Genomic DNA, 17,582 nt, shown 5'->3' with positions numbered 1-17,582 from the left:
CTGCTGGGATAGTCAGTGACATGCAGATCAATACCAGTGACAGCCTCTCAGCTTTGCAGAGTGAAGCCTGAGACCACAAGGTGTAGAGCTGGATGAACACAGCAGGCCAAGCAGCATCAGAGGAGCAGAAAGGCTCTCAGAAGTCAGAAGAAGGGTCTAGGCCCGAAACGTCAGCCTTCCTGCTCCTCTGATGCTGCTTGGCCTATTGTGTTCATCCAGCTCTACACCTTGTTATCTCAGATTCTCCAGCATCTGCAGTTCCTACTACCTCTGAAACCTCAGAGGCTGTTTATTTGGACAAATGTGATCCCAGTTAGATTCGGAAAATTTAAGCCATTCAATAAATTCATCATACTCCTTCTCTGTTAAAAAGTCAGTGATCTGTAATGTTAGAGATAATGGGAGCTGCAGATGCTGGAGAATCTGAGACCCATGATGTTACCTCTGTTTCTCTGTCCAGTGATGCTACTCAGTCTGTTGAGTGTTTCCAGTGTTTTCTGGTTTTATTTCAGATTAATCAGTATCTGTTTTCTTTTTGTTTCATGCACCTTTTATTTTTAAAGTATTAAACCTCCCAATGTGATTACTGTGTTGCCAGGCCATTGTAAAAGCTCCTGCAAGCTGTCCGGTCACTGCCTGCCATATGGCTCTCCTGGCGGAACAGCCGACATTCTGAACTGCGACCCACAAAGCTGCCCCATTTGCATCAGGGGCAGTGAATCCGAGGTGAGGGAGAATGAGACGCTGGATTCAGACAGCGAGGGAGTGTATGAGTTCACCCAGGACACCCACTACACTGACCAGAGAGACCCTCAACGCAGTCAGTTGCGTGTAACCACGGCAAACAAATGCTGGACATTTTGGAAGCCAGTCTGTGACACTTGCCGCAAGATTGTTGACAGCAAATATTTTGGCCGGGGAATTATGATCGCTATTCTCATCAATACACTAAGCATGGGGATTGAATATCATGAACAGGTGAGGTACAATAAGTTATTTCTGTAACCTTTGAATGCTTTTATCTTTCCTTTGTGCTTAAAATAAGCAAGAGTCATTTTACATTTCTATTTGCATGCTAAGTCCTGGAAATCCATTGTCTACGATGGATTGAGCACAATGTTACAATGCATTTCATCAAGTCATACTATTTGTGCTGATTTTCACTTTTAGATGAACCATGCTGCAGAGAGAGACAGGAACAAGACCAAAAGACAAGGGGGTGTTAACAACTTAAAACCCCCTGATTTTGTGTTTTGGCGTAAATAAGCAGGCTCCTACTTTTAAGTTTGACAACTTTAAGGGATGAAGTTGCACCAGGTCAGAATGTCAAGCCAATTGGAATTGCTTGCCCTGTCAGGGATATAACTGATGTCTAAATTGTTGGCTGGGGGATTGAATATCAAACAAGGAGTGTGAAAACAGAGAGGTTTTGCTAAAACTGGACATGGCGCCAGTCAGATCACAGCTAGAATACTGTGAACAGCTTTGGTTCTTTCACCTAAGGAAAGATATCCTGGCATTGAAGGTGGTCCGGAGAAGGTTCACTAGGCTGATATCAGTTATGGACGGACTGCTTTTTGAGGAGAAGTTAGGTATCTGGGGCCTGTACTCATTAGAATTTCGAAGAATGAGAAGTGACCTTATTGAAACGTACAAAATTCTTAGTGACTTGACAGGGTGGATAAAGAAAGGTTGTTTCTCCTTGTGGAAAAATCCAGGACCAGAGGGCATAATCTCACCACAAGGGTCGGGCATTTAAGACAGAGATGAGGAGGAATTTATTCTCCCAGAAGGTAGTGAATCAGTAGAATTCTTCGTTACACAGGGCCATCCAAGCTGGGTTGTTACATATACCCAGGACTGAGATAAGCAGATTTTTATTCAGTAAGTGAATCAAGGTCTATGGGGATAAGGCCTGAAATTGGAGATGAGGATGATCAGATCAGGTGTGATCCCATTGAAAGGCAGAGCAGATTTGATGAGCTAAATGACCTACTTCTGCTCTTGTGTGTTATGGTCTTATGTTGTACTGGATTTCTCCTTCAATACCATTGCTGTCTATGTCCAATTCGCCCTCTCAATATTCTCCACTTGTAGCAACTATTCCTCCGCAGGAACTCATCTCAAAATATTAAAGACTGCTGTTAGTTGATGATAAATTAAGAAATGTTACAGGAATAGAGGAGGAATACATATTTGTTAGTTGACATGATAGTTGAGCTAACCTGGCAGATACAAGCTGCAGAACCACTTTGGGACCATTTCTCCCTTTTAACACTCAACTGAGTCCATATTTCTGTGCTCGGGGGTGGTCTGTTGGAGGGAATTAGCAGCTATGAATATGAAGGGTTCCAATCACAATAACATACAATCCGCAGCATTTTTGAGGACTCGGACACTTGCGACTTAAATGTTTGAAATTCTATCTCTCCTCTCTCTCTGCTTAAAATCGGCTTTTAGACCTAACACTTGGTCAACCATCTTCTTGATCACATTTTTATCTGATTAAACACCTATGCATTAACATCTTAAGCATTAAATGCACTGTATAAATTCAGGTTGTTGCCACATAATTGATGAAAGGACCTGCTTTATCTCTTGTTTTGTAATTAAAGGTAAGGATGAAAATTATCCACACATGAACGTGAATACAGCACACATATTTCTGCAAACACTAACCTTCCTGGTTTCTCATCAGGCCAATACTGTATCCTCAAGGGCTGTTCCATAATTCAAACATCTGCATCATTCTCCCCACCCCACTGGTTGCACTGAATTCTCTCTGTTCTCTGAAGTTAGTAGAATCAATACACTGTAAGCTCAGGTGAGGTTGGAGATGACAAAGCTTCATACCAGTCATGTCAATGAATAACACTAATACCAATTACAACTGTCCAATGTGCATTTTAGACCTGGCTGAAGTGACAAGAAGGATCTCTGGGTTTGTCTAAATATAAGGTTGTATTCAAAATCATGTTGGGCCTTAATCTTTCATTCGCTGAGAATAACCTGAGTGGATATCCACTTCAAAGAGAAACTTCCATCAGTAAATTTACAGTCTTCACAAATGCCTTGAAATGAAATGCTGGGGTTTTTCCTTGACAGATCAGTACACAGACCTATCTTCAATCCTCATTTGCCCTGTCTTTGCTGGTAGTGTGACAGAAACTGTTCATATGTAGAAATATCATAAGCTTCATGAAGCTTCAGGAACAACAGAGTCTCTGTGCGATAAATCCCTGACAATCAGAGAATGGGTTGCCAACTCTGGTTGCTACATCCCTGGAGATTTCCTCTCCGATCACACTTCCATTGGTCCTCCCACAGTTGACCTTTCTTTCACATTCCCAGTTGGAGCCAGTCAGAAAGCCATCTTCCATAATGAATAAATTGATGAATTTCGATGGTCTGTCCACCCACCACTTTTCCGACCTGTGCCTTTGTAATGGTCGAAGTAACAAAAGTGAAAAATGAGAAGCAAAAGGAAAATCTTTTACTTTGGGGAAAGACATCTGAAATGCGTTTGGAATTATGCTGTTAAGTCACATTTCCATTTTCTGACAATATTTACATAATCACAAGTTTCGACAAAATCTTCCAAAAACCACAGCAATTGGACATAGCTAATTCCAAAGGATTTTCAGACTCTCCGAGAATTGCGGGATATGGAGAGTGGGCGGGAAAAGGGGAATTGTGGCAACAGTCCGTGGGCCTCATGATCTAGTTCGGTCCTATTTCTTATTTTCTCTCCTCATCTCACAGATCATAATTACTTCATTCCTCTTTCCAATAAAATGTGTCCCTGGTGAATTTAAGAGTGGTGACCAGGCGCAGTTTTAACAATGAATTGAAAATGAATTTATCTTGAAAATCCACATTTTTAATCAGTCGCCTTGGCCTCCACCTGTAAGGAATTTCATTTACAATCACTGAAAATGATTTTGAGAATTATACTGAATTATTTGCCACTTTTATTGCCTGTACGCTAATTGATGTGCACTGTGTCAGTTTTTATTACAAAATTAAATATTGCTAACAAGGCACATTTTGTCAAAGCCTTTTTATCTTGCACTCATCACAGCAATTCATAAAAATACAAATTTAAGTAAAATTTAAATTTTACAGATTTAATAGAATTTATTTTAACCCTCAATGCTTTATGAGAGGAGAGTGATGATTGATTGACTCTAATTAGTTGTCACAGAAACATAGAAGATAGGAGCAGGAGGAGGCCATACGCCCCTTTGAGCCTGTTCCCCCATTCTTCACAATCATGGCTGATCGTCCAACTCACCCTAATCCTGCTTTCTCCCCATAACTTTTCATCCCATTCGCCCAAAGTGCTATATCTAGTCACCTCCTATATTGAAGGATGCACAAGTTAATGATGATTGCTAATTAATTGGCAAACGTTACTTTTAAACTAGGCAGGTTGTCTTCCTTCCAGTCAGAAAGATCATGCGTATGAACCGCATCTGAATCAATGCAACAAAATAGGTGACAACCATTTGCTAGTGTAATTGTCCAGGCAATTCCTTCACCAATCAGAGTCAACCAGGATGGTTTCAAATGTTTAAAAAACTGATGGTTAACTGTCAATCATCATTACCTGGTGCATTCCAGTTTACATGCAAACAAATCAATATTGTCCTCTCATATATTATAAAAGTTGCTTTTCACCTTAAGCTGATGTTCTTACAAAATATCCTAATGAGTATAAGATGAAAAGCTTGGACACAATGTCTTTTGTCAGCATTACTAGCATTCTACCAAATGACCGTTTAAATTAAATATTTATTGATATAAAAAGCAATCAAGCTGCATCTGCTGTTGCCCGCTTGATGGAGGAAAATGATCTCAATGTGAACTCCGTGCAACTGGCAGAATCTCACAGTTTTGTCCAATGGACATGGCTCATTCATTTGATTCAGGGAAGCTGTAACTTAAACCATGTAAAGGATCCTGGGATACACAACAGTGATAATGGGAACCGCAGATGCTGGAGAATCCAAGATAATAAAATGTGAGGCTGGATGAACACAGCAGGCCCAGCAGCACCTCAGGAGCACAAAAGCTGACGTTTCGGGCCTAGACCCTTCATCAGAGAGGGGGACGGGGTGAGGGTTCTGGAATAAATAGGGAGAGAGGGAGAGGCGGACCGAAGATGGAGAGAAAACAAGATAGGTGGAGAGGAGAGTATAGGTGGGGAGGTAGGGAGGTGATAGGTCAGTCCAGGAAAGACGGACAGGTCAAGGAGGTGGGATGCGGTTAGTAGGTAGAAGATGGAGGTGCGGCTTGGGGTGGGAGGAAGGGATGGGTGAGAGGAAGAACAGGTTAGTGAGGCAGAGACAGGTTGGACTGGTTTTGGGATGCAGTGGGTGGAGGGGAAGAACTAGGCTGGTTGTGTGGTGCAGTGGGGGGAGGGGACGAACTGGGCTGGTTTTCGGATGCGGTGGGGGAAGGGGAGATTTTGAAGCTGGTGAAGTCCACATTGATACCATTGGGCTGCAGGGTTCCCAAGCGGAATATGAGTTGCTATTCCTGCAACCTTCAGGTGGCATCATTGTGGCACTGCAGGAGGCCCATGATGGACATGTCATCTAAAGAATGGGAGGGGGAGTGGAAATGGTTTGCGACTGGGAGGTGCAGTTGTTTATTGCGAACTGAGCGGAGGTGTTCTGCAAAGCGGTCTCCAAGCCTCTGCTTGGTTTCCCCAATGTAGAGGAAGCCACACCGGGTACAGTGGATGCAGTATACCACATTGGCAGATGTGCAGGTGAACCTCTGCTTAATATGGAAAGTCATCTTGGGGCCTGGGATAGGGGTGAGGGACGAGGTGTGGGGGCAAGTGTAGCATTTCCTGCGGTTGCAGGGGCAGGTGCTGGCTGTGGTGGGTTTGGAGTGCAGTGTGGAGCGAACAAGGGAGTCACGGAGAGAGTGGTCTCTCCGGAAAGCAGACAAGGGTGGGGATGGAAAAATGTCTTGGGTGGTGGGGTCGGATTGTAGATGGCGGAAGTGTCGGAGGATGATGCGTTGTATCCGGAGGTTGGTGGGGTGGTGTGTGAGAAGGAGGGGGATCCTCTTTGGGCGGTTGTGGCGGGGGCGGGGTGTGAGGGATGTGTTGCGGGAAATGCGGGAGACGCGGTCAAGGGCGTTCTCGACCACTGTGGGGAGAAAGTTGCAGTCCTTGAAGAACTTGGACATCTGGGATGGGCGGGAGTGGAATGCCTCATCGTGGGAGCAGATGCGGCGGAGGCGGAGGAATTGGGAATAGGGGATGGAATTTTTGCAGGAGGGTGGGTGGGAGGAGGTGTATTCTAGGTAGCTGTAGGAGTCGGTGGGCTTGAAATGGACATCAGTTACAAGCTGGTTGCCTGAGATGGAGACTGAGAGGTCCAGGAAGGTGAGGGATGTGCTGGAGATGGCCCAGGTGAACTGAAGGTTGGGGTGGAAGGTGTTGGTGAAGTGGATGAACTGTTCGAGCTCCTCTGGGGAGCTTGTAACTGATGTCCATTTCACGCCAGCTTGTAACTGATGTACATTTCAAGCCCACCGACTCCCACAGCTACCTAGAATACACCTCCGCCCACCCACCCTCTTGCAAAAATTCCATCCCCTATTCCCAATTACTCCGCCTCCGCCGCATCTGCTCCCACGATGAGGCATTCCACTCCCGCACATCCCAGATGTCCAAGTTCTTCAAGGACTGCAACTTTCCCCCTGCAGTGGTCGAGAACGCCCCTGACCACGTCTCCTGCATTTCCCGCAACACATCCCTCACACCCCGCCCCCGCCACAACCGCCCAAAGAGGATCCCCCTCGTTCTCACACACCACCCCACCAACCTCCAGATACAACGCATCATCCTCCGACACTTCCGCCATCTACAATCCGACCCCACCACCCAAGACATTTTTCCATCCACACCCTTGTCTGCTTTCCGGAGAGACCACTCTCTCCGTGACTCCCTTGTTCGCTCCACACTGCCCTCCAACCCCACCACACCCGGCACCTTCCCCTACAACCGCAGGAAATGCTACACTTGCCCTCACACCTCCTCCCTCACCCCTTTCCCAGGCCCCAAGATGACTTTCCATATTAAGCAGAGGTTCACCTGCACATCTGCCAATGTGGTATACTGCATCCACTGTACCCGGTGTGGCTTCCTCTACATTGGGGAAACCAAACGGAGGCTTGGGGACCGCTTTGCAGAACACCTCCGCTCAGTTCGCAATAAACAACTGCACCTCCCAGTCGCAAACCATTTCCACTCCCCTTCCCATTCTTTAGATGACATGTCCATCATGGGCCTCCTGCAGTGCCACAATGATGCCACCCGAAGGTTGCAGGAACAGCAACTCATATTCTGCTTGGGAACCCTGCAGCCCAATGGTATCAATGTGGACTTCACCAGCTTCAAAATCTCCCCTTCCCCCACCGCATCCGAAAACCAGCCCAGTTCGTCCCCTCCCCCCACTGCACCACACAACCAGCCCAGCTCTTCCCCTCCACCCACTGCATCCCAAAACCAGTCCAACCTGTCTCTGCCTCCCTCACCTGTTCTTCCTCTCACCCATCCCTTCCTCCCAACCCAAGCCGCACCTCCGTCTCCCACCTACTAACCTCATCCCACCTCCTTGACCTGTCCGTCTTCCCTGAACTGACCTATCTCCTCCCTACCTCCCCACCTATACTCTCCTCTCCACCTATCTTGTTTTCTCTCCATCTTCGGTCCGCCTCCCCCTCTCTCCCTATTTATTCCAGAACCCTCACCCCATCCCCCTCTCTGATGAAGGGTCTAGGCCCGAAAGGTCAGCTTTTGTGCTCCTGAGCTGCTGCTGGGCCTGCTGTGTTCATCCAGCCTCACATTTTATTATCTGGGATACACAACATACTTGATTTGAATGTAACTCACAAACTTTGTAAGCTTCCCAATCATACATACCAATGCCACCAGATTGGCTGATATTACTTGTAGTGAGAGTATCTGGCCATGATTTTACACCATCACTAAGACCACTTATTCCTCGCTCCACCTCTGCCTCTGTCATCTCCTGTTGACATCCTCATGCATATCTCTGTTATATCACAACTTGTCTATTCCAATGCCAGTCGCTGACCACCCACATTTCACCATTTCTGAATTTGAACTTATGCAAAATTCTGCTGCCCGTTTCCAGACTCAAGCCAAGCCTTGTTCACCCAACACTCCTGTGTTCACTGTGGTCTCAATTTTGGAGTTCTCATCATTGAATAGAGAATTTCCTCTATAGTTGTATTAACGGTCTTGGTGACAAGGTAAACCCTTTCCCATGATCCTTATGCCTCCCCTTATCTCTGTACCACACTCTACAACCTGTCCTGGCATCTGTGCTTCTCTAATTCTGCTCTACCTTAATTGGGCTCGATTGCATCCTGGGCGTTCATCTGTTTGGGCCATACATTCAGCAATTTCCTCTGCTTCCCCACTCCCTCCTCTTTTAAGATGCACCTTAAAACGAGCTTTGGTCCATCTGCCCCATGATATCCTTATGTCATTCAGTGTCATGTTTTGTTTCATAACACTCTTTTTGGAATGCTTTACGATTTTATTATAGATGCAGGCTCTTGACAAAAAGAAATCACGCCTCCTCACTTCTTTTTCATAGACATTTTCCAAGGCTTTTGGCCACAGTATTGAAGAGGTTTGTTTTTGGCATTGGAGCACTCTGGCATCTCGGAAATCCTACTCAACAAGTCAACTTGACATTAGTGACTTTTTTTCAGAATTCATTCATGGGATGCATTTATTACCCAGCCATGATTACCCAGGAGGAAGTAGCGGGAACTGCCTTCTTGAACTAAAAGAGTTCCATATAGGAATGCCAACACTGTTGAGTTGGCACAGTGGCTCAGTGGTTAGTACTGCTGCCTCAGAGCGCCAGGGACCCAGGTTTGATTCCAGCCCACAGTTTGCACATTCTCCCTGTGCCTATGTGGGTTTCCTCCCACAGTCCAAAGATGTGCCGGTTAGGTGGATTGGCCACACTGAAAGAATTGCTCCATAGTGTCCCGAAGTAGGCTAGGTAGATTAGCCATGGGAAATGCAGGGATATTGGGTAGGGGGGGTAGTATGAATGGGATGTCCTTCAGAGAGTTGGTGTGGACTTGATGGGCTGAGTTGCCTGCTTCCACACAATAGTGATTCTGTCTGATGTTGGGAAGAGGGGTTGGTTCCTAAAACGAAAAGATCATGACTTCAGCATGGCACTCAGAGTCATAGAATCATCAAGCATAGCAACAGACCCTTCGGTCCAACTCATCCATGCTGACCAGATATCCTAATTCAATCCAGTCCCTTTTGCCAACATATGGCCCATATACCTCTAAGCTTTTCCTATTCATGCACCCATCCAGATTTCTTTTAAATGTTGTAATTGTATCAGCCTCCACCACGTCCTCTGGCAGCTCATTCCATTCACACACCACTCTGTGTTAAAAAGTTGCCCCAAGGTCCCTTTTAAATTTTCCCCTCTCACCTTCAACCTATGCCCTCTAGCTTTCGACTCCCTCAACCGAGAAAAAAGACCTTGGCTATTTGCCCTATCCATGCCCCTTGTGATTTTATAAATTCTATAAGGTCACCCCACAGCCTCTGGTGCTCCAGGGAAAATAGCCCCAGCCTATTCAGCCTCTCCCTGTAGCTCAAGCCCTCTAACCCTGGCAACTTTTGAAGCGTAGTGACTGTTCTAATGCATGAAAACTCAGCAGCAGGTATGTAGTATCACCCTACTCTGTTCCTTGGAACACTTGACCTTCTGATTTAGTGGCAGGATCACGATCACTGAGGTAATACTAACACAAGTGTGTAGGTACTAGGTTACTCTTACAGGTAGTTCCAGATCTGATGTAGGAAACATGGTAATTTGTCTTTCATTTCTCAAGAGTTGAATTTACTCTCAAACATATATCTGTAAACCCTTTGACTGAATTTCCAAGAGGCCGCCAATGAAGTGATACTCCTAATCAGCTAGAATTGACTGCTAATCAGGTAGCAACTTCCCTGGGTTGATGTGTATAGAGCTGAGTGAATCACAGCTTCGTTGCAATGTCAGTGGGACTCGCTAATCTTCAGGACTATCCGATACTCACTTTGATGCTCCCCGAAGAGAATCAAAGAGTCTTCCCTGAGCTAATGGTCAAATCTCACTACAAAATCTTGCTGTCAGTAGCTGCCCCAGACCATAAGCCAATCACTGTGACATATTAACAGAGGCCTTTGTAGTGAGTATCACTGTTTATAACTACACCACAGTATCAGAAAGAGAAAGTGAAGTGTGAAGAAGTTGCTGACAATCATTTACCGGCCTTGGGATAGGGCCAGAGACTTCAAATCAATCTCTTCCGCAGCTCTGAGTGATGCAGTAGAATTAGAATGGAACTTTGCCCATGGATCAGCGTCACCATAAGATACTGTTCATTATATAAGAGTGTTGCCTCATGGAAGTAAGGCCTGTTGTTGAGGACCTTAAGTGTCTGTGTTGCAAATTAATCAGCAGCTGAGTGTCAGTGACAACTGTTAATGACAAATACTCATTCCGTTCTGATTGCCTGCTGCATTGCTTGAGTTTTACTCCAAGGTAAGAATATTTGATGACAAATCTATAATCATCCCCTCAACAACATTTTTGCATTCGTTCCCCTCGGCAATGGCCTTTCACCCTTCCTCAGCAATGCCCCTGCACCTCTCCCTCGGCAATGCCCCATACCCCTTCCTCAGCAATGTCCCTGTCCACTTTTCTCAGCAATGCCCCTTTACCTCTTCCTCACCAATGCCCCTGTACCTCAACCTCAGCAAAGCCCCATACCCCTTCCTCAGCAATGCCCTGTTCCCCTTCCTCAGCAATGCCCCGTACCTCTTCCTCAGTAATGCCCTTGTGCCACTTTCTCAGCAATGCCCCTCTACCCCTTCCTCAACTATGCTTCTGTGCCCCTTCTTCACCGATGCCACTGTACCCCTTCCACAGCAATGCCCTGTACCCCTTCCTCACCAATGCCCCTGTACCCCTTCCTCGGTAATGCACATGTGCCCGGTTCTCAGCAATACCCCTCAACCCATTCCTCAGCAATGCCCCTGTGCCCCTTCCTCTGCAATGCCCCAGTACCCATTTCTCAGCAATGCCCCTGTGCCCCTTCGTCTGCAATGCCCCAGTACCCCTTCCTCAGCAATGCCCTGGTACCCCTTCCTCAGCAATGCCCCTGTGCCCATTTCTCAGCAGTGCCCCTTTACCACTCCGTCAGAAATGCCCCGTACCCTAACCTCAGCAATAGCCCTGCCCCCCACCTCAGCAATGCCCCTGCACCCCTTCCTCGGCAATGGCCCTGTACCACTTCCTCAGCAATAGCCCAGTACTGCTTCCTCAGCAATGCCCCTGTGCCTCTCCCTCAGCAATACCCCAGAACCCTCCCTCAGCAATACCCCAGCACCCCTTCCTCAGCAATGCCCCTGTGCCCCTTCCTCGGCAATGCCCCTGTGCCCCTTCCTCAGCAATGCCCCATGCCCCTTCCTCGGCAATGCCCCTGTACCCCTTCCTCAGCAATGCCCCTCTACCCCTCCCTCAGCAAAGCCCCTGTGCCCCTTCCTCAGCAATGCCCCTGTACCCCTCCCTCAGCAATGCCCCGTGCCCCTTCCTCAGCAATGCCTCTGTACCCCTCCCTCAGCAATGCCCCTTTACCCCTTCCTCAGCAATGCCCCGTGCCCCTTCCTCAGCAATGCCTCTGTACCCCTCCCTCAGCAATGCCCCTTTACCCCTTCCTCAGCAATGCCCCTCCCTGTGCCCCTTCCTCAGCAATGCCCCTTTACCCCTTCCTCAGCAATGCCCCGTGCCCCTTCCTCAGCAATGCCTCTGTACCCCTCCCTCAGCAATGCCCCTTTACCCCTTCCTCAGCAATGCCCCTCCCTGTGCCCCTTCCTCAGCAATGCCCCTTTACCCCTTCCTCAGCAATGCCCCTTTACCTCTTCCTCAGCAATGCCCCTTTACCCGTTCCTCAGCAATGCCCCTGTGCCCCTTCCTCAGCAATGCCCCTCCCTGTGCCCCTTCCTCAGCAATGCCCCTTTACCCCTTCCTCAGCAATGCCCCGTGCCCCTTCCTCAGCAATGCCTCTGTACCCCTCCCTCAGCAATGCCCCTTTACCCCTTCCTCAGCAATGCCCCTGTGCCCCTTCCTCAGCAATGCCCCTGTACCTCTCCCTCACCAATGCCCCTGTACCCCTCCCTCACCAATGCCCCTGTACCCCTTCCTCAGCAATGCCCCTGTACCCATCCCTCACCAATGCCCCTGTGCCCCTTCCTCAGCAATGCCCCTGTACCCCTCCCTCACCAATGCCCCTGTGCCCCTCCCTCAGCAATGCCCCTGTACCCCTTCCTCAGCAATGCCCCTGTACCCCTCCCTCACCAATGCCCCTGTGCCCCTCCCTCAGCAATGCCCCTGTACCCCTCCCTCAGCAATGCCCCTTTACTCCTTCCTCAGCAATGCCCCTGTACCCCTTCCTCACCAATGCCCCTGTACCCCTTCCTCACCAATGCCCCTGTGCCCCTTCCTCAGCGCAGCCAGTTGTTTTCTTCCATTTACTCATGGAACATGGGTATCGCTGCAGGGGGCAGTATTTGCTGCCTGTCCCTCTTTGCCTTTGAGAAGATGAGTTGCTTTCCTGAGTCTATGATAGAATTACACAGAACATATCACACACAAACAGGCTGCTTGCTTCATTCCAATATTTATGCTCCTCATCTGCCCCTCTGACTGTATCTCTCCCCATCCCCTATCTGCACAACATCATATTTTTTTCTTCACTCAGGCTTTATCCAGCTTCCTCTTAAATGATGCCATAGGGTTGACTGCACTATTCCATATGGTAGCATGTTTCTTATTCCAACTACACAGTGAGTAAAGGCTTTCCAGTTCAGTTCACTGTTGGATATAGGAGTGATTTTGTGAAATTGGAATTATTTGTCAGCACCTGTCATGTCCTACCTTTTATATTTGCCCAGGAACAGCACCAGGCCATTCAGTCTGTTAACTACAGGTCTCTCAATTCTGGGACGAACCTTGTTAATTTAATTTTTACTCTTTAGCCATTGTGTCCGAGCCTTCAGTTTATGTGGAGATTGGAAGTGTTTGGTACTCAGAGACTGTAAATGAACCACAAGGCGATACACAGTTAACAAAACCTCTCAGCTTTTCAACTCTAACCCTTCAGAAATGAAATAGCCATCGAGTTTTGAGAAGATTTGTAGCTCAGGTTGAGGTTCTGGATGTGAAAGTTTGCTCGCTGAGCTGGAAGGTTAGTTTTCAGACGTTTCGTCACCATTCTAGGTAACATCATCAGTGAGCCTCCGACGAAGCGCTGGTGTTATGTCCCGCTTTCTATTTATCTGGTTAGGTTTCCTTGGGTTGGTGATGTCATTTCCTGTTCTTTTTCTCAAGGGATGGTAGATTGGCTCCAAGTCAATGTGTTTGTTGATGGAATTCCGGTTGGAATGCCACTTTCCTAGAAGCGTGGCATTCCAACTGGAATTCCATCAACACACACATTGACTTGGAGCCAATCTACCATCCCCTGAGAAAAAGAACAGGAAATGACATCACCAACCCAAGGAAACCTAACCAGATAAATAGAAAGCGGGACATAACACCAGCGCTTCGTCGGAGGCTCACTGATGATGTTACCTAGAATGGTGACGAAACGTCTGAAAACTAACCTTCCAGCTCAGCGAGCAAACTCACATCCATGAAATAGCCATCTTCGATCCACCTCCCCCTCTCTCCCTATTTATTCCAGTTCCCTCTCCCCATCCCCCTCTCTGAAGAAGGGTCTAGGCCCGAAACATCAGCTTTTGTGCTCCTGAGATGCTGCTTGGCCTGCTGTGTTCATCCAGCTCCACACTTTGTTATCGCGGATTCTCCAGCATCTGCAGTTCCCATTAGCACTGATACAACTCCAGGGCTTGCTTTATTTTTCTCGTTTAGGGAAATAACCATGGCCAGCGTCATTTAAAGGATTGGCTACAAGTATGTCTAATAATGTTAAGTTTCAATGATATTAGATAAATTCGTAGCTTCAAATTTGCTCCATTGTCTCTCTTTACACCTTGCTCAAAATCCTCCCCTCGTTTATCAATGCTCCATGTCATCTCCTCACTGTTCCAAAGCCAATGCCCCCAAACCCCACACAGCATTTCTTTGTTAAACCCAGGCCAATGCTCTGTAGTTATCCCATTGCTCGTCCATTCTGCCAAACAGCAAGCTGCCTTCTAACATAAGAACAGAAATTGCCCTAGAAACCCGGCAGTTCTAACAGTTTCTGTGGAGGGAGAAATCGAGTTTGAACCTGATAATTCACTTCTTTGGAATGGAAGGGACTTGGAAAGGTGATTGGTTTTGTATTACCAGGGGGAGAAAGAGGAGCAAATAGAACAGATAGCCAAGTTGCCCTGGAGCAAAAGTGTTATGGACCAGACCAAACCCCCTCAAATTATAAAGATAGCCTAGACGCTAACTTTTTCTTATTTTAAAGGTAAGTGCCAGGCATTGCGTTCCAGATGCAATTTGATTGGTCAAACTACCATATTTGAAGTAGAATGCACTTTATTCGTGCACTACGGCTAAAATATAACAAAAGAAAGAAGAAACTCTAACACCATGCACTGTAAGCCATATCAAATGGTGAAGGGGTGAAGAGGTTTTCTGAAGAAGGGTCTAAGCCTGAAATCTCAGCTTTCCTGCTCCTCTGATGCAGCTTGGCCGACTGTGTCCATCCAGCACTACACCTTGTTACCTCAAATGGCGAAGGTGTAGTTCAGATATACCAAACAAAATAGCAGGGGATCTAATTGAAATGAATGATTGATTGTATGCACATTTTATGAAGTGCTTGGTAGAAGTAAGGCATGGGACTTCTTTCAGGACAATATCTTTTTCTGTCTCTCCTCAAAAAAAGAACAAGTCAGCTCTGATGAATACCAAACCTCAGCAGGTCCCCACTTCTAACAAGCACATTCAGTAACCCCATTGATATGCTATTCATATTTTTTCAGCCCAGGATGAAGAAACAAAAAATAGTATTCTTGCAATCACACAGAAATAATTATGTGAATGTAACAGATAGGCTAAGAACAGTGCATTTTTCATTCCATGACAGTAGGCACTCTGGGAGTGGAAGGAAATGAGAGAAAACTAGAATAAATTAACACAAGTTCCAACTCATATCTGACAATAAAAGAGAAAGAATATTCAGCTGAACTGTCACAGAAATCTCAAATTGTTACATTTTTGTCTCATTTCAAAAGTTACTCTGGATGTTTTATCGGCTGTCAGATTTTAGACTGTTCTCATATATAAGTTCCAACTCCCTGTGTCTTCAAACCTTTCTACATCAGCCTTTGCTGAGCAGTTTTAGCAAAACTGTAAATGGGACCTTGCAGATTGGCAGCCACATTATCTACATGACAACAGTGACTAGTTTGGAATTGCTCCAGTGATACGCTGGCGTGATGGGCCAAGTGGCCTCAAGCTGGGCAGTAAACGTTCAGGATTATGTGGGAGAGTTATCTGTAAACAGCATTTGAGCCTTCCTCCCCAGGTTCTGTCAAAACCTGATGGCCTTTCAAATCTTGATATTTCAGCGTGCCTTAATGCAAAGATTCCCTGATGAAGACTAGAGTATTTGGTTAGGGATCTTTAGGTTTCTTATAATCAGAGTCTTCTGTACTTGCATGCATATTATGGAGATCCCAAATGGCTGTTTTGTCTCTGACTTCCATCCAAATGTAATACAATTAGTGCACAATGGAAATTGCCGGATTATTGGGCGTTGCAATTAGTTTTACATTTCTAACATGTCATAAAGCACTTCCAGCAGTGACGTACACAGAGCCTCGAGACTGTTGCTAGGTCAGTGAATGCAACATGATTCTGCGCTAGCGCTGTCCATGATTAGTAATGTGATCGATGGGCTTTGTGGTGTTTGTCCAGGAGTGAATGTTTTCCGAACGTCATAACAGACTGAAACTCAACCCTCTGCCATCAGTTCTGTAAGAACAATGACTGCCTCCTGTATGTGACATACTGCAGTGTGTCACCAATATCTGCAACAAAGTTATTCCTGGGACCCTAGCCAATATGTATCCCTCAATCAACAAAGAAAGCTGATTATCTGGTCACTGCCACATTGATGTTTATGTGAGTTTGCTGCACACAAAATGGACTGCCACATTCCCAACCTTTCAATGATGGTTATTTTTTAAAAGTACTTCATTGGTGACAAAAGAAAAATGTCACTTTTACTGCTATTTTCTTGCGTTTGTGCAGGATTAGTTTTTGGTTTATCTTTGTGTTTTCCATTTTAAAAATAGGCAATGATGCATTTCTCCAAATCCTGTTTCTGAAGTTCAGTTTAAGATGATCCACAGCAAAAACTTTAGGGTTACAGCAAAATGGTTTTTATTATTGTGTATAAACTGATGCGGAGATGGGGAATGGTTCATGACACATTCATAGAAAGGGAAGGAGAGAAGTAACTAATTTCAAATTACTCATAAGCAAAGATATCAGATTTCTCTAATTTAAAGTGTTCAGTAAGTAAATGTCAGGATTTGGAGAAATGCATCATTGCCTATTCTTCCATTGGCTGGGCACAGAAGCCCCTTTCATAGAAGCACAGATACAGTCAAATTGCTGGTGAAGGTCCTAGTTAAAGCTGGGAATCAGCTTACTTCACAGGAAAATACAAGAATCTTTCCAGAAATCAGAAAGTTGAGAGCAATTGATATCAGAGACAAGTGTTAGCTGAGCCCAGAGCTGCTTTCTCTTCTGATGCTACAAGATGACTGACAGACAAAAGTGAAAGCTGTAGAACTAACAGTGATTAAAACAAACCAGCTGCCCCAGTTATCTGACTGCGGCCTCCACCTTATCCTCTCAAATAATGACATGGGTTCTGATGTCCTGGCAAAAATGCAGTATGTTTTGTGGCAGGCATCTGTGGAAATGGTCATACAATTCAAAGATAGTGTTTTAATGATTTCAAATGCTCATAATTGGCTGAGATAACCATTGCTTTATTTTGTTAATTTGGCAGGACTGCTCATCCAATTGGGAAGTATGACATTCCAGAGGTGACACATTCATTTAATGCTGATAAATGCTGGAAATTTCTAGATGTAGCCAATTTTTGCATTCTATGCTCAATGGTAGCAGTTTTAACTTACTACAAGAATCCATTTTGAAAACATATTTAACAAAATAATATATCTTAAAAACAAAACTATTCAGGATCTCTCTCTTCGTTCCCCCTCTGGGCATTAGAGTGACAAAGCTTTTGAGTCATCCGGTGGTCATGAAAAACTCCATAAAAATGCACATCATCTTCTCTTTATCTTTCTAATTTATAATAAAGCTAAAAACTGTATCTCAATCAATAAATAAAAAAGTAATCCATGATCAAACTGTCACCCTCAAAGAATTTAATTATGAGATCATAGATTTGGAGTCACAATCCATTATGACATCAGTTGATTCTATTACTGGACAAGTTAGATCCCA

General features: G+C 45.7%; 1 protein-coding gene across 1 annotated transcript in view; it reads left to right on the top strand.

Moving 5' to 3' along the window:
• The window catches only part of cacna1g (calcium channel, voltage-dependent, T type, alpha 1G subunit), a 465,891-nt gene that overhangs the window by 96,993 nt on the left and 351,316 nt on the right, over positions 1-17,582 (top strand). Inside the window, exon 8 of the mRNA XM_048554900.2 lies at positions 599-978. Within this exon, the coding sequence (XP_048410857.1) occupies positions 599-978 (380 nt within the window). The remainder of the gene's footprint in view (positions 1-598; positions 979-17,582) is intronic.

Source organism: Stegostoma tigrinum, chromosome 22, assembly GCF_030684315.1.
Source record: "Stegostoma tigrinum isolate sSteTig4 chromosome 22, sSteTig4.hap1, whole genome shotgun sequence".
NCBI classification, from domain to species: Eukaryota; Metazoa; Chordata; class Chondrichthyes; order Orectolobiformes; family Stegostomatidae; genus Stegostoma; species Stegostoma tigrinum.
The sequence above is the reverse complement of the archived record's forward strand: the minus strand, read 5'-3'. Positions and strand labels throughout refer to the sequence as shown.